The sequence below is a fragment of the Chiloscyllium plagiosum genome, unplaced genomic scaffold, assembly GCF_037043375.1.
Source record: "Chiloscyllium plagiosum isolate Xiang-an unplaced genomic scaffold, Cpla_swu_hap1 HiC_scaffold_2, whole genome shotgun sequence".
NCBI classification, from domain to species: domain Eukaryota; kingdom Metazoa; phylum Chordata; class Chondrichthyes; order Orectolobiformes; family Hemiscylliidae; genus Chiloscyllium; species Chiloscyllium plagiosum.
The window spans coordinates 48,646,763-48,663,053 of NW_028270140.1; the positions used below are offsets into that span (position 1 = coordinate 48,646,763).

At 45.0% G+C, this 16,291-nt stretch overlaps 1 protein-coding gene across 2 annotated transcripts in view; it reads right to left on the reverse strand.

The window, feature by feature from the left end:
* Nucleotides 1-14,221, reverse strand: part of gldc (glycine dehydrogenase (decarboxylating)) — a 175,215-nt gene extending 160,994 nt beyond the window's left edge. The window contains exons 1-2 of one of the 2 annotated variants that reach the window (XM_043715133.2): nucleotides 13,801-14,221; nucleotides 13,264-13,342 (exon numbers count right to left, since the gene is read on the reverse strand). In XM_043715133.2, coding sequence (XP_043571068.1) covers nucleotides 13,264-13,342; nucleotides 13,801-14,100 — 379 coding nt within the window. In that variant the 5' untranslated portion in view covers nucleotides 14,101-14,221. Of the gene's footprint in view, nucleotides 1-13,263; nucleotides 13,343-13,800 lie in introns of those variants that run through there. The other variant, XM_043715152.2, reaches the window with a different exon arrangement.
* Nucleotides 14,222-16,291: the final 2,070 nt, after the last annotated feature.

Below are 16,291 nucleotides of genomic sequence, written 5' to 3' on the forward strand. Positions count from 1 at the left end.
TCTCACTTTGTTTAAATAATCCAATTGCTGTTGTAATGGTGATTAGCACTTATTGTTCGCTTGTGGATTTTAACGTTTATAGTTGAGAACACCACAACTACTTGTGCCCAATATTTTCTTGCACAGTTCTCATTTCAGCAGCATGCATTTTGAACTATTTCTTGGAGCTAATACATAAATTACATTCAAGATTTTTTAGTCTGACAAACTATCCAATACTACTGAACAGAATGACTGCAGTCATCCTTCGTATAGATATTGGATAATTGAGTTTAAATAATTTCATTTGTTAGTTAATACGGATACAGCACAGACTATATAGTCAGAAAAATCTAAATCCAATGAAAAATGCTTCAACAAAAAAAAACTGATGCAGACAAACATTGCTAAGCAGCTGCTTGTTCAGCACAGGGGAACAATCTGGTTTTTGTTCCTAAATCAATGTTGCACAATGCCATTTGACAGAGTTTGTGGCCTGATTGAACAAAGGCCAAGGTTCAACAATCTTACAAAAAGCACTTGCAACATTACTGCATCATTCTGAAGTTTGCAGTGTACACAGATTGATCTCCCTTCCTACATTCCACTATGAGAAAGTGAGGACTGCAGATGCTGGAGACCAGAGCTGAAAAAGGTGTTGCTGATTCCTGAAGAAGGGCTTATGCCAGAAACGTCGATTCTCCTGCTCCTTTGATGCTGCCTGACCTGCTGCGCTTTTCCAGCAACACATTTTTCAGCTACATTCAACTATGGCAGATACTCCAACACTTCAAAGAAATGGCCACATGAACCTTTTCTTCATTCACACATGACAGAAACACTAAAGTAAGTAGTAGTAAAGTTGTGGGCAGCACGGCGGCACAGTGGTTAGCACTGCTGCTTCACAGCGCCAGAGACCCGGGTTCAATTCCCGCCTCAGGCGACTGTGTGGAGTTTGCACATTCTCCCTGTGTCTGCGTGGGTTTCCTCTGGGTGCTCCGGTTTCCTCCCACAATCCAAAAATGTGCAGTGAATTGGCCATGCTAAATTGCCCGTAGTGTTAGGTGAAGGGGTAAATGTAGGAGTATGGGTCTGGGTGGTATACGCTTCGGCGGGTCGGTGTGGACTTGTTGGGCCGAAGGGCCTGTTTCCACACTAAGTAATCTAATCTAATCTAGAGGAAAGCCAATTCTTTGTTGCGTAAAACAGTTGGGATTTCAAACATTGCCCATAGACATTTTACATCCAATTTATTCTGCAGCTCAGATAACGAGCTCGAAGTGCACATTTTGTAGTATTCCGTTTGGTGAGTTCATGATATCAAATGCATATTTTGTTCTGTAACTGCTCGTTCACACTAACCAACTGAGAAGAATCTATTAAGGAATCGGAATGAAATTTGCAAGCTGCTTGCAGGGGATGCTGTTTAAGTGGTCCTTACAAAGATCCAGAGGTGCAGTAAAAGGGAAGGTAAGGAGAAACAAGATAAGTGACCATCTCTAACCAATAAAAATCACATCTTGTTGACAACTCCTCTCGGCAAGGATCACACATGGGTCCACTGTGATTAGTGCCTCACCCTCTCATCTTCCCCATACAACATCCATCACAACACTGATTGTTGGATCTTTGTTAAATCTCACCTGCCTCATTTCTAGCTCACCTTCCTCCTGCATCTGCAGCCCCTAATTGTGTCTCCAAACCATCAACCAACCAATCAAATCTTGAATGTACATAACCACTGAGCAGCCACATCCCTTTCATGAGATATTCCAAAGATCCACAAATCTTTCAAGACATTTATCATCACAAATCTAAAGAGCCAAATTCTTCTTTTGAGGCAGAAGTCTCTGGCTCCCAAATCAGGGGACACACCCTCTGAGCATCTCCCTGTCAAGCCCTTTACGAATTCTGTGTTTGAAAGATGTCAAATCCCAGGGAAATAAGCCTGGTCTATGCAATACCCATTGCAATATTAATTTCTGGGGCACAACTGTTTACTCTGAGAGGTAGATGCAAGTTATAGCAATGTGCATGTAAAACTGTGTATAATGACATAAGCACCTGACACCTCCACATTGCAGTTTTGAACACAGCAAGAGTGTCGAGGGCTATTTGAGGCCCATTGCTAGGCAATGAGGGACCAAGCCCCCCACCTCCACAATACTTGAGAGTGTGGGCAAGTAGCAGTAACACCTTTAGGGGTTCCCTGCCCATTTGGAGATATATCTACTAATATTTACATGAAGGGAGTTGCTAAACCCCAATGCATTAAATCCACTCCTCAATAACAATAGCATTGTCCAATAAATCTTCATCTTTTTGATGTGATTTGGGCATTGGTGGCAAGATCACCATTTGTTGCCCAGCCCTAAATGCCCACAAAGTGGATGGCTTGAATGTCAGCAGATTTCCTTCCGTAATGGACATTAGTGACAGAAATAGGTGTTTACGGTAATTAATATAGTTTCACAATTAGCAAGATAGACTTTAAAATTTAAAAGGAGAAAATGAGGACTGCAGATGCTGGAGACCAGAGTTGCAAAGTGTGGTGCTGGAAAAGCGCAGCAGGCCAGACAGCATCCGAGGAGCAGGAGAATCGATGTTTCCGGCATAAGCCCTTCTTCAGGAATGAGGCTGGTGTGCCAAGCGGGCTAAGATACAAGGTGGGGGGGAATTTGGGGGAGGGGTGCTAGGAATACGATAGGTGGAAGGAGGTGAGGGTGATAGGCTGGCGAGGGGGTGGGGGTGGAGAGGTCGGGACGAAGATTGCAGGTCAAGAGGGCGGTGATAAATCTGGGGGTTGGGACTGAGATAAATGGGGGGGGCGGGGGGGAAAGAGAAGAGGGGAAATGAGGAAACTGGAGAAATCTACATTCATCCCTTGTGGTCAGAGGGTTCCTAGGCAGAAGATGAGGCGCTCTTCCTCCAGGCGTCGTGTGGCCAGGGTCTGGCGATGGAGGAGGCAAAGGACCTGCATGTCCTTGGAGGAGTGGGAGGGGGAGTTAAAGTGTTCAGCCACAGGGCGGTTGGGTTGGTTGGTGCGGGTGTCCCAGAGGTGTTCCCTGAAACATTCCACAAGTAGGTGGCCTGTCTCCCCAATGTAGAGGCAGCCTGTCTCCCCAATGTAGATTTCTCCAGCTTCCTCATTTCCCCTCCCCCCCCCCACCTTATCTCAGTCCCAACCCCTGGATTCAGCACTGCCCTCTTGACCTGAAATCTTCGTCCTGACCTCTCCACCCCCAACCACTCTCCAGCCTATCACCCTCACCTCCTTCCACCTATCGTATTCCCAACGCCCCTCCCCCAAAAATCCCTCCCCCCACCACACCTTTTATCTCAGCCCACTTGGCACCCCAGCCTCATTCCTGAAGGGCTTATGCCCGAAACATCGATTCTCCTGCTCCTCGGATGCTGCCTGGCCTGCTGTGCTTTTCCAGCACCACTTTTCAACTTGAAAATTTAAAACCAAATTTATAAACAAATTAAATTTCACCAGCTGCTATGGTGGGATTTGAAACAATTAGTGGCATCGTAGACTGTGAAGAAGGTTTTCTAGGGTTACAAAGGGATCTTGATCAAATGGGTCAATGGGCTGAAAAATGGCAGATGGTCTTCAATTCGGATAAGAGGTAAAATAAGGGTAAGGCTTATATAAATAATGGGTAGTGTTGTAGAACAGAGGGACATGGGGTTCAGGTTCATAATTCTTTGAAGTTTACATAACGTTTCGACAGGGTGGTTAAAAATGTGTTTGGCACGCTTGCCTTTATTGCTCAGTCCTTAGAGTACAGGAGTCGGGAGGTCATTGTTAAAGTTATACAGGACATTGGTGAGGCCTCTTCTGGAATACAGTGTCCAATTCTGGTCACCCAGTTATAGGAAGGACATTGTCAACCTGGAGGAGATGGTTCAGAAAGCATTTATCAGCACGTTGCTGGGTACGGAAGGTTTGGGTTATAAAGAAATGCTAGATAAGCTGGAATGTAGCAGGTGTGTCAATCTGATAGAAGTTTCTAAAATAATGGGGAACATAGATAAGAGTTAATGGTTTTCCCTAGGATAGGGGATTTCAAGACTAGGGGCACATTAAGGTGAAAGGAGACAGGTTTGACAAAGGACATGAGAAGCAAACTCTTTTTTTTTTTACACAGAGGGTGGTTCACATGTGAAATGAAATTCCTGAGGAATTACAACAACATTTAAAAAACATTTGGATAGATACAAGAATAGAAAAGGTTTGGAGGCATATGGGCCAGGAGCAGGCAAGTGGGACTAGTTTAGTTTGAGATCATGTTCAGCATACATCCAGGCTCTATGACTATGTCCCCAGAGCATTAGTCTAAGGCTCTGGACTAACAATGTAATTAGCATCACGCCACTATGCCCCCTTTTTAAGGCATTTTCTTTAAGATATTAATAACTGTGCATACTTAAGTGATGCTACTAAACCCAACATTAATGTAATAAAAGATTTTTTAATGAAATCCTTTTCTAATCAAAGGCTGTTTGCTTTTCTAATTGTCTACTGTATCTGCACATAAATATCAACGATACCCAAGTCCTACTGAGATTTTTAGAAAATTCAATTTTTTAAAGAAACCATTCTAGTTTTCTAAGCTTTTAAAAAACCTGTCATGGATAATTCAACACTTCCACACAGTATGTTCCACAATTTGACGTGTCCATATGTTGTTATAGCCAGTTTACTTTGCCCTCAGTGTAATTACCCACCTAAGTTTGTATTGTCAAACTGGTTACATTACACTTTATCTCCTCCTCCAAAATCATTGCATAAGATTGTGTTAGTTAGGGATGAGAGAGAATTGAAACCCTAATTCCCTTTCCTGATTACCGTTCATAGTCATGTTTATGAAAAGGAAGATAAATGTGTCTCCCTCCCCATACCTCGGAGGGGATTGACAATAAAAATACCAGGAGTAAACCTCTGTGGGCTTAAACAAAGGATTACTTATTCACACATTCACCTCAAAAACTCTAATGCTACATTACACACAGGACAAAAGCATACAATAAAAAAAAGGTTTTAGAAAGCAAAAATAATGTTTTATAATTCATAGGTTTGGCTCGTTTTAGGAAAAAGCACACATTGCAGATCTAGTGGAGGTTTTTCCGCTCCACGCAGCAAGTGGTAATTCAATCAGCTTTGCTGTACCTCAGAATTAGTTCAAGATTCTCTAACAAACATGTTTTTAACAGATCATCAGTCAGTTATTTGTTAACTTGTCAGAATGATGGTCTTGATGGGTGGGCAGGCAGGGAGGGGAAAAACGCTTAAAAAGGATTGAGGAATTTAAGAGATTGCAGTCCACAGTTTTTAAAGCACAAGTGTTACTGTTCTTTCTGCTGCTGTCTTGCTCACAGACTGACTGGTATCTTTCTGATTCTTCAAGTAAAGCTTCATTATCTAATGACATGAAATCACACGGTCAGCACTTAATTGTATGCCCAGAATGATTTAAAGTTAGAAGCCATTGCTATAAAATGGAGAATGGATTGTGGCCATTCACACCAGCTTCTGATTTTCTGGTTTCTCACAAGGTCGCTTCGCTAAGATTTGAATTTAGAGACAGTTTGCATATCTATTGTTTGAGTTTTTGATATGTCTGCAAGCAACAGAAGATTTATATGTTACAAATGTTTTTGGTCTTGGTATGACTGTTCAGAGGGACATCCATCCTATGTTCATTCAATTAAGAACATTCCCAAAACTTGAGGGGTCTGTTCAGCAATTGCAAGAGTTACTTTGATTGTCAGCAGCCACCTTATCAACCATTTCATGCCCATTTTTCAATGTTCTAGAAAATACAATGTTAAAGACAGTTCATGTGATAAGTCATGATTATCACAATACCAGCATCACAACTACAAATAGCTATGGCTCAAGCACTAATCTCTGGGATATACTGCTAGTTAACCTGAAAATGACCTATATTCCTGTATTTGTTGTTAACAAAATTTTCAATCCATGGAGTACGACCCCCAACCCCACAAACTAAGTTTCTACAAAACCCTCTTGTGTGGCACCTTATCAAAAGTTGTTTGAAAATTTGAACACACTACATTCACTAATTCCCACCTATGTAGTCTAGTTGTTACATCCTCAAAAACATTAAATATGATTTATCAAACATTATTTTTCATGTTATAAATCCATGTCAATTCTACACAACCACTGTATGATTTCTAAGTGCCCTGTTATCATGTCCCAAATAATAGATTCTAGTATTATCCTTTTTGCTGCTGTAAAGCTAACTTGCCTATTGCCTCCAGATGTCCTCCCACTCCTGTCACCCTCAGGACTTGCTCCAGAATCCAGCATAATTCCAATACAGTGTCCCAGCAGATTCAAAGGTTGCGTCAACAATGCATGGCCTTCAATCTCAGGAAATGGAGTGAAGGCCAGACAAATCTGGAATTCCTGTACATCCCAAGTGACCTGTCCAAGCTGAGTGCTCTTTATCCACCGTGCCACTTGCTGCTCCTCTTGGGCTTGGCGTTGGTCCTGCTCTTCCTGCAGGAGTGGTTACCTTCTGAGGGAGGCAGCCTGCCAAGCAACATGCTACTAGTAGCATAGTCCATGTGTCTCAGTAGAAAGGACCTCAATAAAGAACAGAAGGAGCGAAAGAGCTTCTCAGAACTCAAAACAGTCAGATGGTGCAACCTTGCAGATAAGGTTGCGTACGCTTCACTTCACATGCTGCACCCTGATAATGAGGGAGTGGGCTCCATCATCCACATCATGGTCAGCATGTGTGACAACTTCATGGTGTCACATTGGGAAGAGATTCTCTGCAGCAGTCTGACATCTTCCCCACCCCAGACCCACAAATACTCACCTTCTTACTGCACTGAATAGAGAAAATCATTATAGATGACAACATGGTGGTATTGTGTGGCTCATGTAAGACCCTTGGATGTTAGACAAAAACCAGTTCCCCTTCAATGAACAGTGGCCTTTTGGCCATTGTCAGCTACAATGTTTGCTGATGGGCAACAAATAATGTTGAAGTTAAGTTTAATTAGCAAGTACCGTGGCACGTAGCAACTTGCCTTTGGTCAGCATCTGACCCCTCAGCATCTCCACTCTGCATACGTAGCAAATGGGCAATGTGAATTGATTGCAATTGAAATGTAGTTGAGCTTTACAAATGGCTGCTTCATGTATTCACACCTAATGTTTTGGCATTCAGTAAATATGGATCCTGAGCCCTAAACTGACACGGACTTAGTGCACTGTCTTAGCCACTTCACATCTGGGAGACTTTCAGGTGGATAATTAAAAATACAGCTCAATCTGGAAATACATACTGAACACCATCAGCATCAGGCACTGCCATCGTTGAGGAATGGAACCCAGGACTGTTTGTCCCAAACTTGTAACCAACTTGGTCAAGCAGCCCCTCAAACCTGACTTACCGGACATGTGACCACTGTTTGCAAGTCCCCAACTAATGGTACGAGTTTCCTCTCAGTTATCATTGACTATTCCCCCAGACTACACAGGGCTGTTTCCACTGACCACAAGGGTTCCAAATGAATGAATGACCACGGGAAGCCCCTGGATTGCATGTAAACTGCCCCGAGACTGATAGTACCAGGATCCCCTGACCTATAGTAGGTTCCCCTGACTGACAAGCCCAAATCAGCCCATATCGGCAGACAAAAGATACAGGACTGTCAGGGTGAACAGAACACAATACAGAGGAACCTCGATTATCCGAATACCAATTATCCGAAAATCAGATTATCCAATGGAATTTGAGGTCCTGACAGAAACATTACGTCAAAGACGCATCTTTTGTTTACAGTGATTAGAAGTGATGCTGAGAACAATCCTGGACTGATGGGAGCACAGGCACTGTCTCTAAAATGACTGACCTCCCCCCACTTCTCTCTCCACACTTTCCTTGGAGTTCTACACAGGAGTGTACCCTAAATTAACCCCCTACCCCCCCTTCCCCATATAATCTCTCCAACATTATCCTGTACAGGGCAAAGATGGAGTCTGTCAAAAAGTTGCAGTTAAAAGTTGTGGGCGCGCGCTATTTGGAGACTCACCCCCCCCCACAAAGGCAGTAGCAGCAGTCTTTTGCTGGCGCCCAGTCAGGCTGCCCTGGAGAGGGGTGGGGAGTGGGCAACAGGGGTTGCATGGGGGCGGGAGTGGGCACACAGTGGTTGGAGGCGGACAGGGGGTGGTGTTGAATGGGGTGGTATTGGGTGTGAGCTGGAGTGGTTTTGGTGGCTGGGCTGAGGGTGGTGTGTTGGACAGGGTTTGGGATGTGGGGGGTGGGGGGGGGGGGGGGGGGGGTGTGGAAAGGGGTAAGCAGAAGCTCGTATGCGTTGTGTTGCTGCCTAGTCTGAACAGGGAGCAGACTTAATAGAAAACTCCGAGCCGCAGTGGAAAGGCATTGAATCGATTAACCGAATATTCAATTATCCGAACAAAATTGCGCCCACCCATCTCATTCAGATAATCGAGATTCCCCTGTACACTGAAAAAGCAAACACGCTACTCGTAGATACCGACACTTAACAGGTGGCGATGGAACAGACCCCACATCTCCCCCACAGACTTAAACATTACCCTGGCCAAAGAAACACTGGCCGCACTACTAGACAAACCAAGGACACAAACACCAGACAGCACCAACTCCATCAACAAGGGTAGCATCCTCATAACCACGTCACCTTCAACAGCAAGACCTACAAATTGCGGCTGTTGAAACTTTATTGCTGGAACAGCACAGCAGGTCAGGCAGCATCCAGGGAACAGGAGATTCGACGTTTCGGGCACAGGCCCTTCTTCAGGACTGAAGAAGGGCCTATGCCCGAAACGTCGAATCTCCTGTTCCCTGGATGCTGCCTGACCTGCTGTGCTGTTCCAGCAATAAAGTTTCAACTTTGATCTCCAGCATCTGCAGACCTCACTTTCTCCTCTACAAATTGCGGCACCCAGGTAGTACAAGATGACGACCAGACTATTCTGGCCCCTTGGCATCATGGTAGCCCACAAACCTACCAACACATTGAAACAACTCTTGATAAAGCTAAAGGACCCTGTACTAATAGCCAGCAGAATGAATGTCACATACAAAACACCCTGCAAGGACTGCAACAAACATTACATCAAACAGACTGACAGGAAACTAACCAGCAGGATACATGTGCACCAACTAGCCACTAAAAGACAACCAACTATCACTAGTATCCTTTCACACAGGTGAAGCTGGACACCTGTTCGACTAAGACAACACATCCATCCTAGGACAGGCTAAACAGAGACACGCATGGAATTCCTAGAGGCCTGGCATTCAAACTGGAACTCCATCAACAAACACATCAAGTTGAACCTCATTTATCAAACTATCAGAAAAAGAACCAGACATGATATCACCCATCATAACAGATCAAGACAGAAATAGAAAGCTGGACAGTACACCAGTGTTCTGATGTTACCTAGCATGGTGACAAAACATCTGAAAACAAACCTTCCAGCTCAGCAAGCAAACTTACAATCTGAGCTACAAACCTTCACAAAAATCACAAGCCCAAACATATCCGCTTGGTTGAATATGCACATACTGGCTGCACAGGTACCTTGCATGTGCTGCATTTGGTTGACATCTGAGTTGTTTTCTCAAGAAAAACCTGAAGGAGACTGTTTACTTCAGTAATTAATTTTCAGTGCCAAAGCAGTTGTTTTAAGCTTTAAAGTAATTTAAAAGCTATCATATCCATGAAGAATATTTGCACTTGTAATAACAAGAATTAATTTTACTGACCATTGCTAAAAGTAAAGCACATTTTGCTGAATGGGTCTTTCTTTTCCTTTTTTAGCTGTGGTAAGTTTATTTTGTATCTTCAATGTATTCTATTCAATGCATTTGATTGAGGAGACAGACAAGGTGATATTTCATATGAAGCTAATGACAAAGTGGCACAAGTCACAAATATTGAAAAACAGGTAATCACTATTCACCTGCCTTTGCTTGAATTTCAAGTATAATTTGCATATAAATAATAACAGGCACAATTGTGACCTTTACATTATTTATACATAAAAATGTATAAATTTTTGTGACACCTCCAAACGGACCCCACCACCAGGGATATATTTCCCTCCCCTCCCCTATTAGCTTTCCAAAAAGACCACTTCCTCTGTGACTCCCTCGTCAGGTCCACACCCCCTACCAACCCAACCTCCACTCCCGGCACCTTCCCCTGCAACCGCAAGAAATGCAAAACTTGCACCCACACCTCCCCTCTTACTTTCCTCCAAGGCCCCAAGGGATCCTTCCATATCCGCCACAAATTCACCTGCACCTCCACACACATCATTTATTGCATCCGCTGCACCAGATGTGGCCTCCTCTATATTGGGGAGACAGGCCGCCTACTTGCGGAACGTTTCAGAGAACACCTCTGGGACACCCGGACCAACCAACCCAACCATCCCATGGCTCAACACTTCAACTCCCCCTCCCACTCCACCAAGGACATGCAGGTCCTTGGACTCCTCCATCGCCAGACCATAGCAACATGACGGCTGGAGGAAGAGTGCCTCATCTTCCGCCTAGGAACCCTCCAACCACAAGGGATTAACTCAGATTTCTCCAGTTTCCTCATTTCCCCTCCCCCCACATTGTCTCAGTCAAATCCCTCGAACTCAGCACCACCTTCCTCACCTGCAATCTTCTTCCTGACCTCTCCGCCCCCACCCCCACTCCGGCCTATCACCCTCACCTTAACCTCCTTCCACCTATCGCATTTCCAATGCCACTCCCCCAAGTCCCTCCCCCTTCCTTTTATCCTAGCCTGCTTGGCACACTTTCCTCATTCCTGAAGGGCTCATGCCCGAAACGTCGATTCTCCTGCTTCTTGGATGCTGCCTGATCTGCTGCGCTTTTCCAGCAACACATTTTCAGCTCTGATCGCCAGCATCTGCAGTCCTCACTTTCTCCTCCTGGAAATGGAGGAGACATGGTCCAACGATCTTATAAGCCAGGAAGGAGGGACATCTTTAATTTACAAAAATAAAAAGACCTTTTGAAAAAAACTGGTGTAGGTGATGATGGTCAAAACCAATGAGACAACAAAATTGGGAGAATGAAACAGAGTCGTTAAAGGCAGGGTAGGAAGAAGGGTAGTCAAGGTAGTTGTGTACTTACAGTACATATTCCAAGCTATCCTAACCCCAGAATTGGAGGTGGAAATTAAGGAAGGGAAGGGAAGAGTCAGAGTTGGGTCATGTGAATGAGGAAAACCGAAAGTTTGTTCCAGTTCGGGTGACAGCAGGAAGCAGCACTGACACAATCATGTATATGCTGGAACAAAAAAGGCAAGGTAGGTGAGCCAGTTAGGATTAATACAAGCAAAGTTCCATAAACCCCTAAAAAGACAGGTATAATTAGTGGCCTTCAGGTTCCCAAAGCAGCACCTTTGATTTTGAGGAAGTGAGTGGCATCCAAAGAAAATGTTGTTCAATGGAAGAATAAATTCAGCCAGGAAGCAAGGATGGTGAAGGATAGGAATTGGCTAGACGCCCATTCAAGGAGTAAGCAAGGGGCCTTAGGGTCATCCTTCACCACACTGGTTGAACCCTCAATTAGACTTCCACTCAGATACACTTGTCCTCTTTCGGCAAAAAGACAGCATAAAAACACCTGTCCTACTTTTCCCACTGTCCCAAACACACTGGGAAAATTGAAAAAACAATTTATTTGTACTTCTTTCCATTTAGTAAACTGTAATCATATTGGCAAGACCAATACTGGTGAGGTGGCATCTTTGCAGGAATTCCTATCCAATCCACAAACAAGACTGAGCTTTCAGTCACCTGCATTTGAATTCTCCATCAACTCCCACTCTGATATCCCTGTCATCAGCATCTGATGTTACTCTGAGAATGCAAATAAAAGACAAGGAACAACACCATCTTTTAGCTGGCCACTGCACAATCTTCTCGATTCAATGAATTTAGCAACTTCAGATTATAATCTCTACACTTTCTTTAGAATGCAGCGGTAAGGGGTACTTCTGTTATTCCTGTTTACCCTATCTTTACTTATCACATTACCACCTCTTTTTGTTTTGTTCCAACATCCTTGAAGTTAAATTTCACCTGTTTTTTGCCCTATCACAGACTTTTCCTTCTTCCTCACATTTCTTGTCACAATTAAAACCCCTTACATTTCTAACTTCTTCCAGTTCTGACTCAAGTTCATTGACCTGAAAACTATTTGTGCAAATATTGTCTGATGTACTGGGCATGTGGGATTTTTTAAAGTTCCAATTTCCAGAATCTCAGTAAATACCTTCTACACAGATCTATACAATCCAGAGGAAAAGAACAATTCCTTTCCCTCCAGTGGTGAGGTGGAAGAAGGATTGCATTTGTTAAATTATTCCTTGAAAGTTACTGTAAACACTTTCATTAAAGACATTTAAAATCAGCACCTCACACAAGACTGAAAGCAGTTAACAAGGTTTAAAGCTCTTGCTGATTTAAGAAGGGGAACATTGTAGTCTGGTTGGGCCGAGGGGGGGGGGGGGGGAGGGGGATCAGCTACTTCTTCCCTGGTATTAAGATTATTCAGGCTCCACCACTTTCCAAAGCAGAATTGCTTTCCCCTCCAGTAAGTGATTACGCCTGATGAACATCGAACTACCATCGCCCAACTGGGGGAGAAGGGAGCTGACACTGTACCAGCGTAGCCTCTCGACCCTCGCTGCAAGAATTGCCAACAAAATTTCATACACATTTAAGAGAGTCAAGTCCTGGCTGTTTGTGCGGCACTGGTGTGATGAGGAGGAACTCTCCGGTACAATGGGAGTGAAGAGGACGAAGGAAGGGTGAGGATTATTCTAAAATTATAGCCCACATTCATGTGCTGGGCTCCATGCCTACCCCTGGGTTGATGAAATCTCGGGCGAGCCAGCCTGAACTGTACACAGGGGCACTGCTGCTGGAGGAAATGAGGCGTTTAAAAAGCGGCTTATCGTTGCCATCCCCTCCCCCTTCAGCCCTTCAGATGATTTGCAGAGAGAACAGAAACACCAGGCTTCACCTATACCTAATAAGGTTATGGGACCCGGGTCGCGCGCTGACATTTATGTTGCAACACACTGATGCCCAGGGCAACACAATATTGCACAACTCGGCAATGTTAACCTTCCTGATCAAAGTTAGAGAGGGGGGAGAAAAAAAAACACGATTCGGGAAAATAACAATGATAATTACAAAAAGTGCATTTTACTCACACACGGGATCGTCCATTTTCAGGGGTCGAGTGAGACGGATGCTGGCAGGGACAGTCTTGTCAATAAGTTCATCAATAGACTGAACGGGAGCAAAAAGTGAACAAGAAGATATGCATATATTACACAAGATACATAAAGTAACAGTCAAGAATGTTCAATGTACAGCGCACTCCCTTCTCCATCCCCCACCCCATCGAAAAGTAACTGCAAAGAGGCAAGACAAAAATAAAGTTTCACGTTAAGTAAAGGTGTATATTTTTGTTCCCCCCGCCGCCACAATTCTCAGTTGCAAAACCAGCATCTGTAACATGCGCTGTGACGGAGGAGGGAGTAAACTGGGGGGGAAAAAACTACATCAATGGCTCAAAGATAATGAGCAAACAACGAAAGTTGTGGAAAAAAAAGTCCGGGAAACACTTCATCGTCAATCACAATCCAAAACTTGGAAGCAGTATTTGTTTGTGCACACATACGCAGAACGAGAGGGCATGGAAAAATAAGACACAACAAAAATAAGAGCAACCGTGCTGCTGTTACCGCCAGTCCCAGAGTGTCCAGCATTTCTCTTTTCTCTTTGTCTCCTGGTCCAATGTGCCTCTCTGAGAAGTCATCGTGCCTGGGCAAGATTCTGTCTATCAACCTGCTGCTACCGGCGGAATGGGGAGGTCTGGAGCCCAGGGATCGCACGCTGCAGCCGCTCCGTTGCTCGGGTTTGCCCCAGGGTCTGGGTCTGCAAATCGCCAAGCTGCCCCGGGCAGAACCCCTAACTTTCGGGCAGGTGGACCACAAACCCACTGAACCGACCAGGAGCCCCCAGGATTTCGCACAGCTTTGCATTTTTCGTCAAAATATATCCCCGTGTGTGTGTGCGCGCCTGTGTTTCCTCTTCGCTTCTCTGCCTTTCACGTTTTTTTTCCTCAATCGCACACACAGAAATCCACTTCGGATAATGAACTAAACAGCGATCCGAGCGGACCTGGCTTTTATACACAGACACCCAATCAAGTGGCTACCTAACCATGACGTGTGGACAAGCCTCCCAAAACATCAACTCAGAATAGAATCTTTTGCTTTTTTTCCCCTCTCTTTTGTAAAATTGTAATTGGGAATTTCCAGTAATAATGCTCTTGTATTCATACGCATCTCTGCGGTCTCAGAAATTCACTCCTTTTTGCATAAACAAAGTGCCCAGAATGGAGTATACAACTGTAATTTTACGGAGTCATGCGAAGATTGCCCGGAGCTTGTAACTAATGTTGCCATCTGGTGGGAACAGACCCGATGTTGTGCTTATCTCACTTCCAGGGTACTGTACTGTATTTAGGTGGATAAACTGAGGACTGCAGACGCTGGAGCTCAGAGTGTGGTGCTGGAAAAGCACAGCAGGTCAGGCAGCATCCGAGGAGCAGTAACATCGTCATTCAGGGCATAAGCCCTTCATCATGAATGAGGCCTGTGGGTCGGGGCTGAAAGATAAATGGGCGGGGGTGTAGTTTGGGGGAAGGTAACTGGGAAAGCCATAATTGGATGAGGATGAGGGAGAAGGTGATAGGTCAGAGGGGACAGTGATGGACAGGTCTGGAGGGCGGTGCGGAGTTGGAGGCTTGGGACTGGGACATTAGGGGTGATGGGGAAATGAGGAAGCTGTTGAAATCTGCATTTATACTGTGTGTTTGCAGGGTCCCAAGGCGGAATATGAGGTGTTCTTCCTCCAGGCATTGGTTTGGTGGTGGAGGAGGCCCAGGACCTGCACGTCCTTGTCGGAGTGGGAGGGGGAGTTGAAGTGTTCAGCCATGGGGCGGAGGGGTTGGTTGGTGCGGGTGTCCCAGAGGTATTCTCTGAAACGATCCTCAAGAAGGCATCCTGCCTCCTGATGTAGAGGAGACCACACCAGGTGCAATGGCTGTAGTAAATGACATTGGTAGAGGTACAGGTAAATTTCTGACATATGTGGAAGGATCCCTTGGGGCCTTCGATGGAGGTGAGGGGAGTGGGCACAGGTTTTGCACTTCCTGTGGTGGCAGGGGAAGGTGCCAGGAGTGGGGTGTGGGCTGTTGGGGGGGGGGGGGGAGAGGGTGGGTGTGCGTGGACCTGACGAGGGAGTCGCGGAGGGAATAGTCTCTCCAGAAAGCTGATTGGTGTGGGGAGGGAAATATATCTTTGGTGGTGGGATCTGTTTGAAGGTGGCAGAAGTGGCGGAGGATGATGCGTTGGATGCGGAGGTTGATGGGGTGGAAGGTGAGGACCAGGGGGGTTCTGACCTTGTTGCATTTGGAGGGGTTGGGTTCAAGGACGGTGGTCCGGGAAGTGGAGGAGATAAGCTGGAGGACATCGTCAACCATGTGGGAAGGGAAGTTGCAATCGTGGAAGAAGGAGACCATCTGGGACTTTCAGAGGTGGAATTGGTCAACTTGGGAACAGATGCGGCGGAGGTGGAGGATTTGGGAATAAGGGATGACGTTTTTACAGGAGGTAGGGTGGGAAAAGGTGTAGTCTAGGTAGCTGTGGGAGTTGGTGGGCTTATAGTATATGTCTGTGGTTAGCTGGTTGCCAGGTGGATGGTGAGAAAAGTGCACCACTCATGGGATGTTAATCTGCTATATGTCTTGAACTGCCTTTCCCTCCACCCATTATTGAGATTGCTGAATGAACCCTTGGAACAAAACTACAAATAAATTGCAGGAGAAAAAGAGGTCACTCAGCCCATCCTGTCTGAATGAATAAACTAGCCATGCATTTTGCTCCCATGTGTAGCACTTGGTGTTGACCAAGGTGAAGATCCAGGTTTGTTTTGAATGAGTTGAGGGTTACTTCAAACACCAAACTGGCAAGGAATTCCAGACACATGCATGGCACCCTTTGTGTGAAAATGTTTTTTCTCATGTCTTCTCTAACCATTCTACCAATCACCCAAATTTGTGCCCCTCATCTTCCATTTAGTTCTTATTTAACAGCTCGGAATCTTTCCAAGGCCTATCTAAAATGTCAAGTCAATCCACGACATCATGAGGTGGATATATTGCTGAAA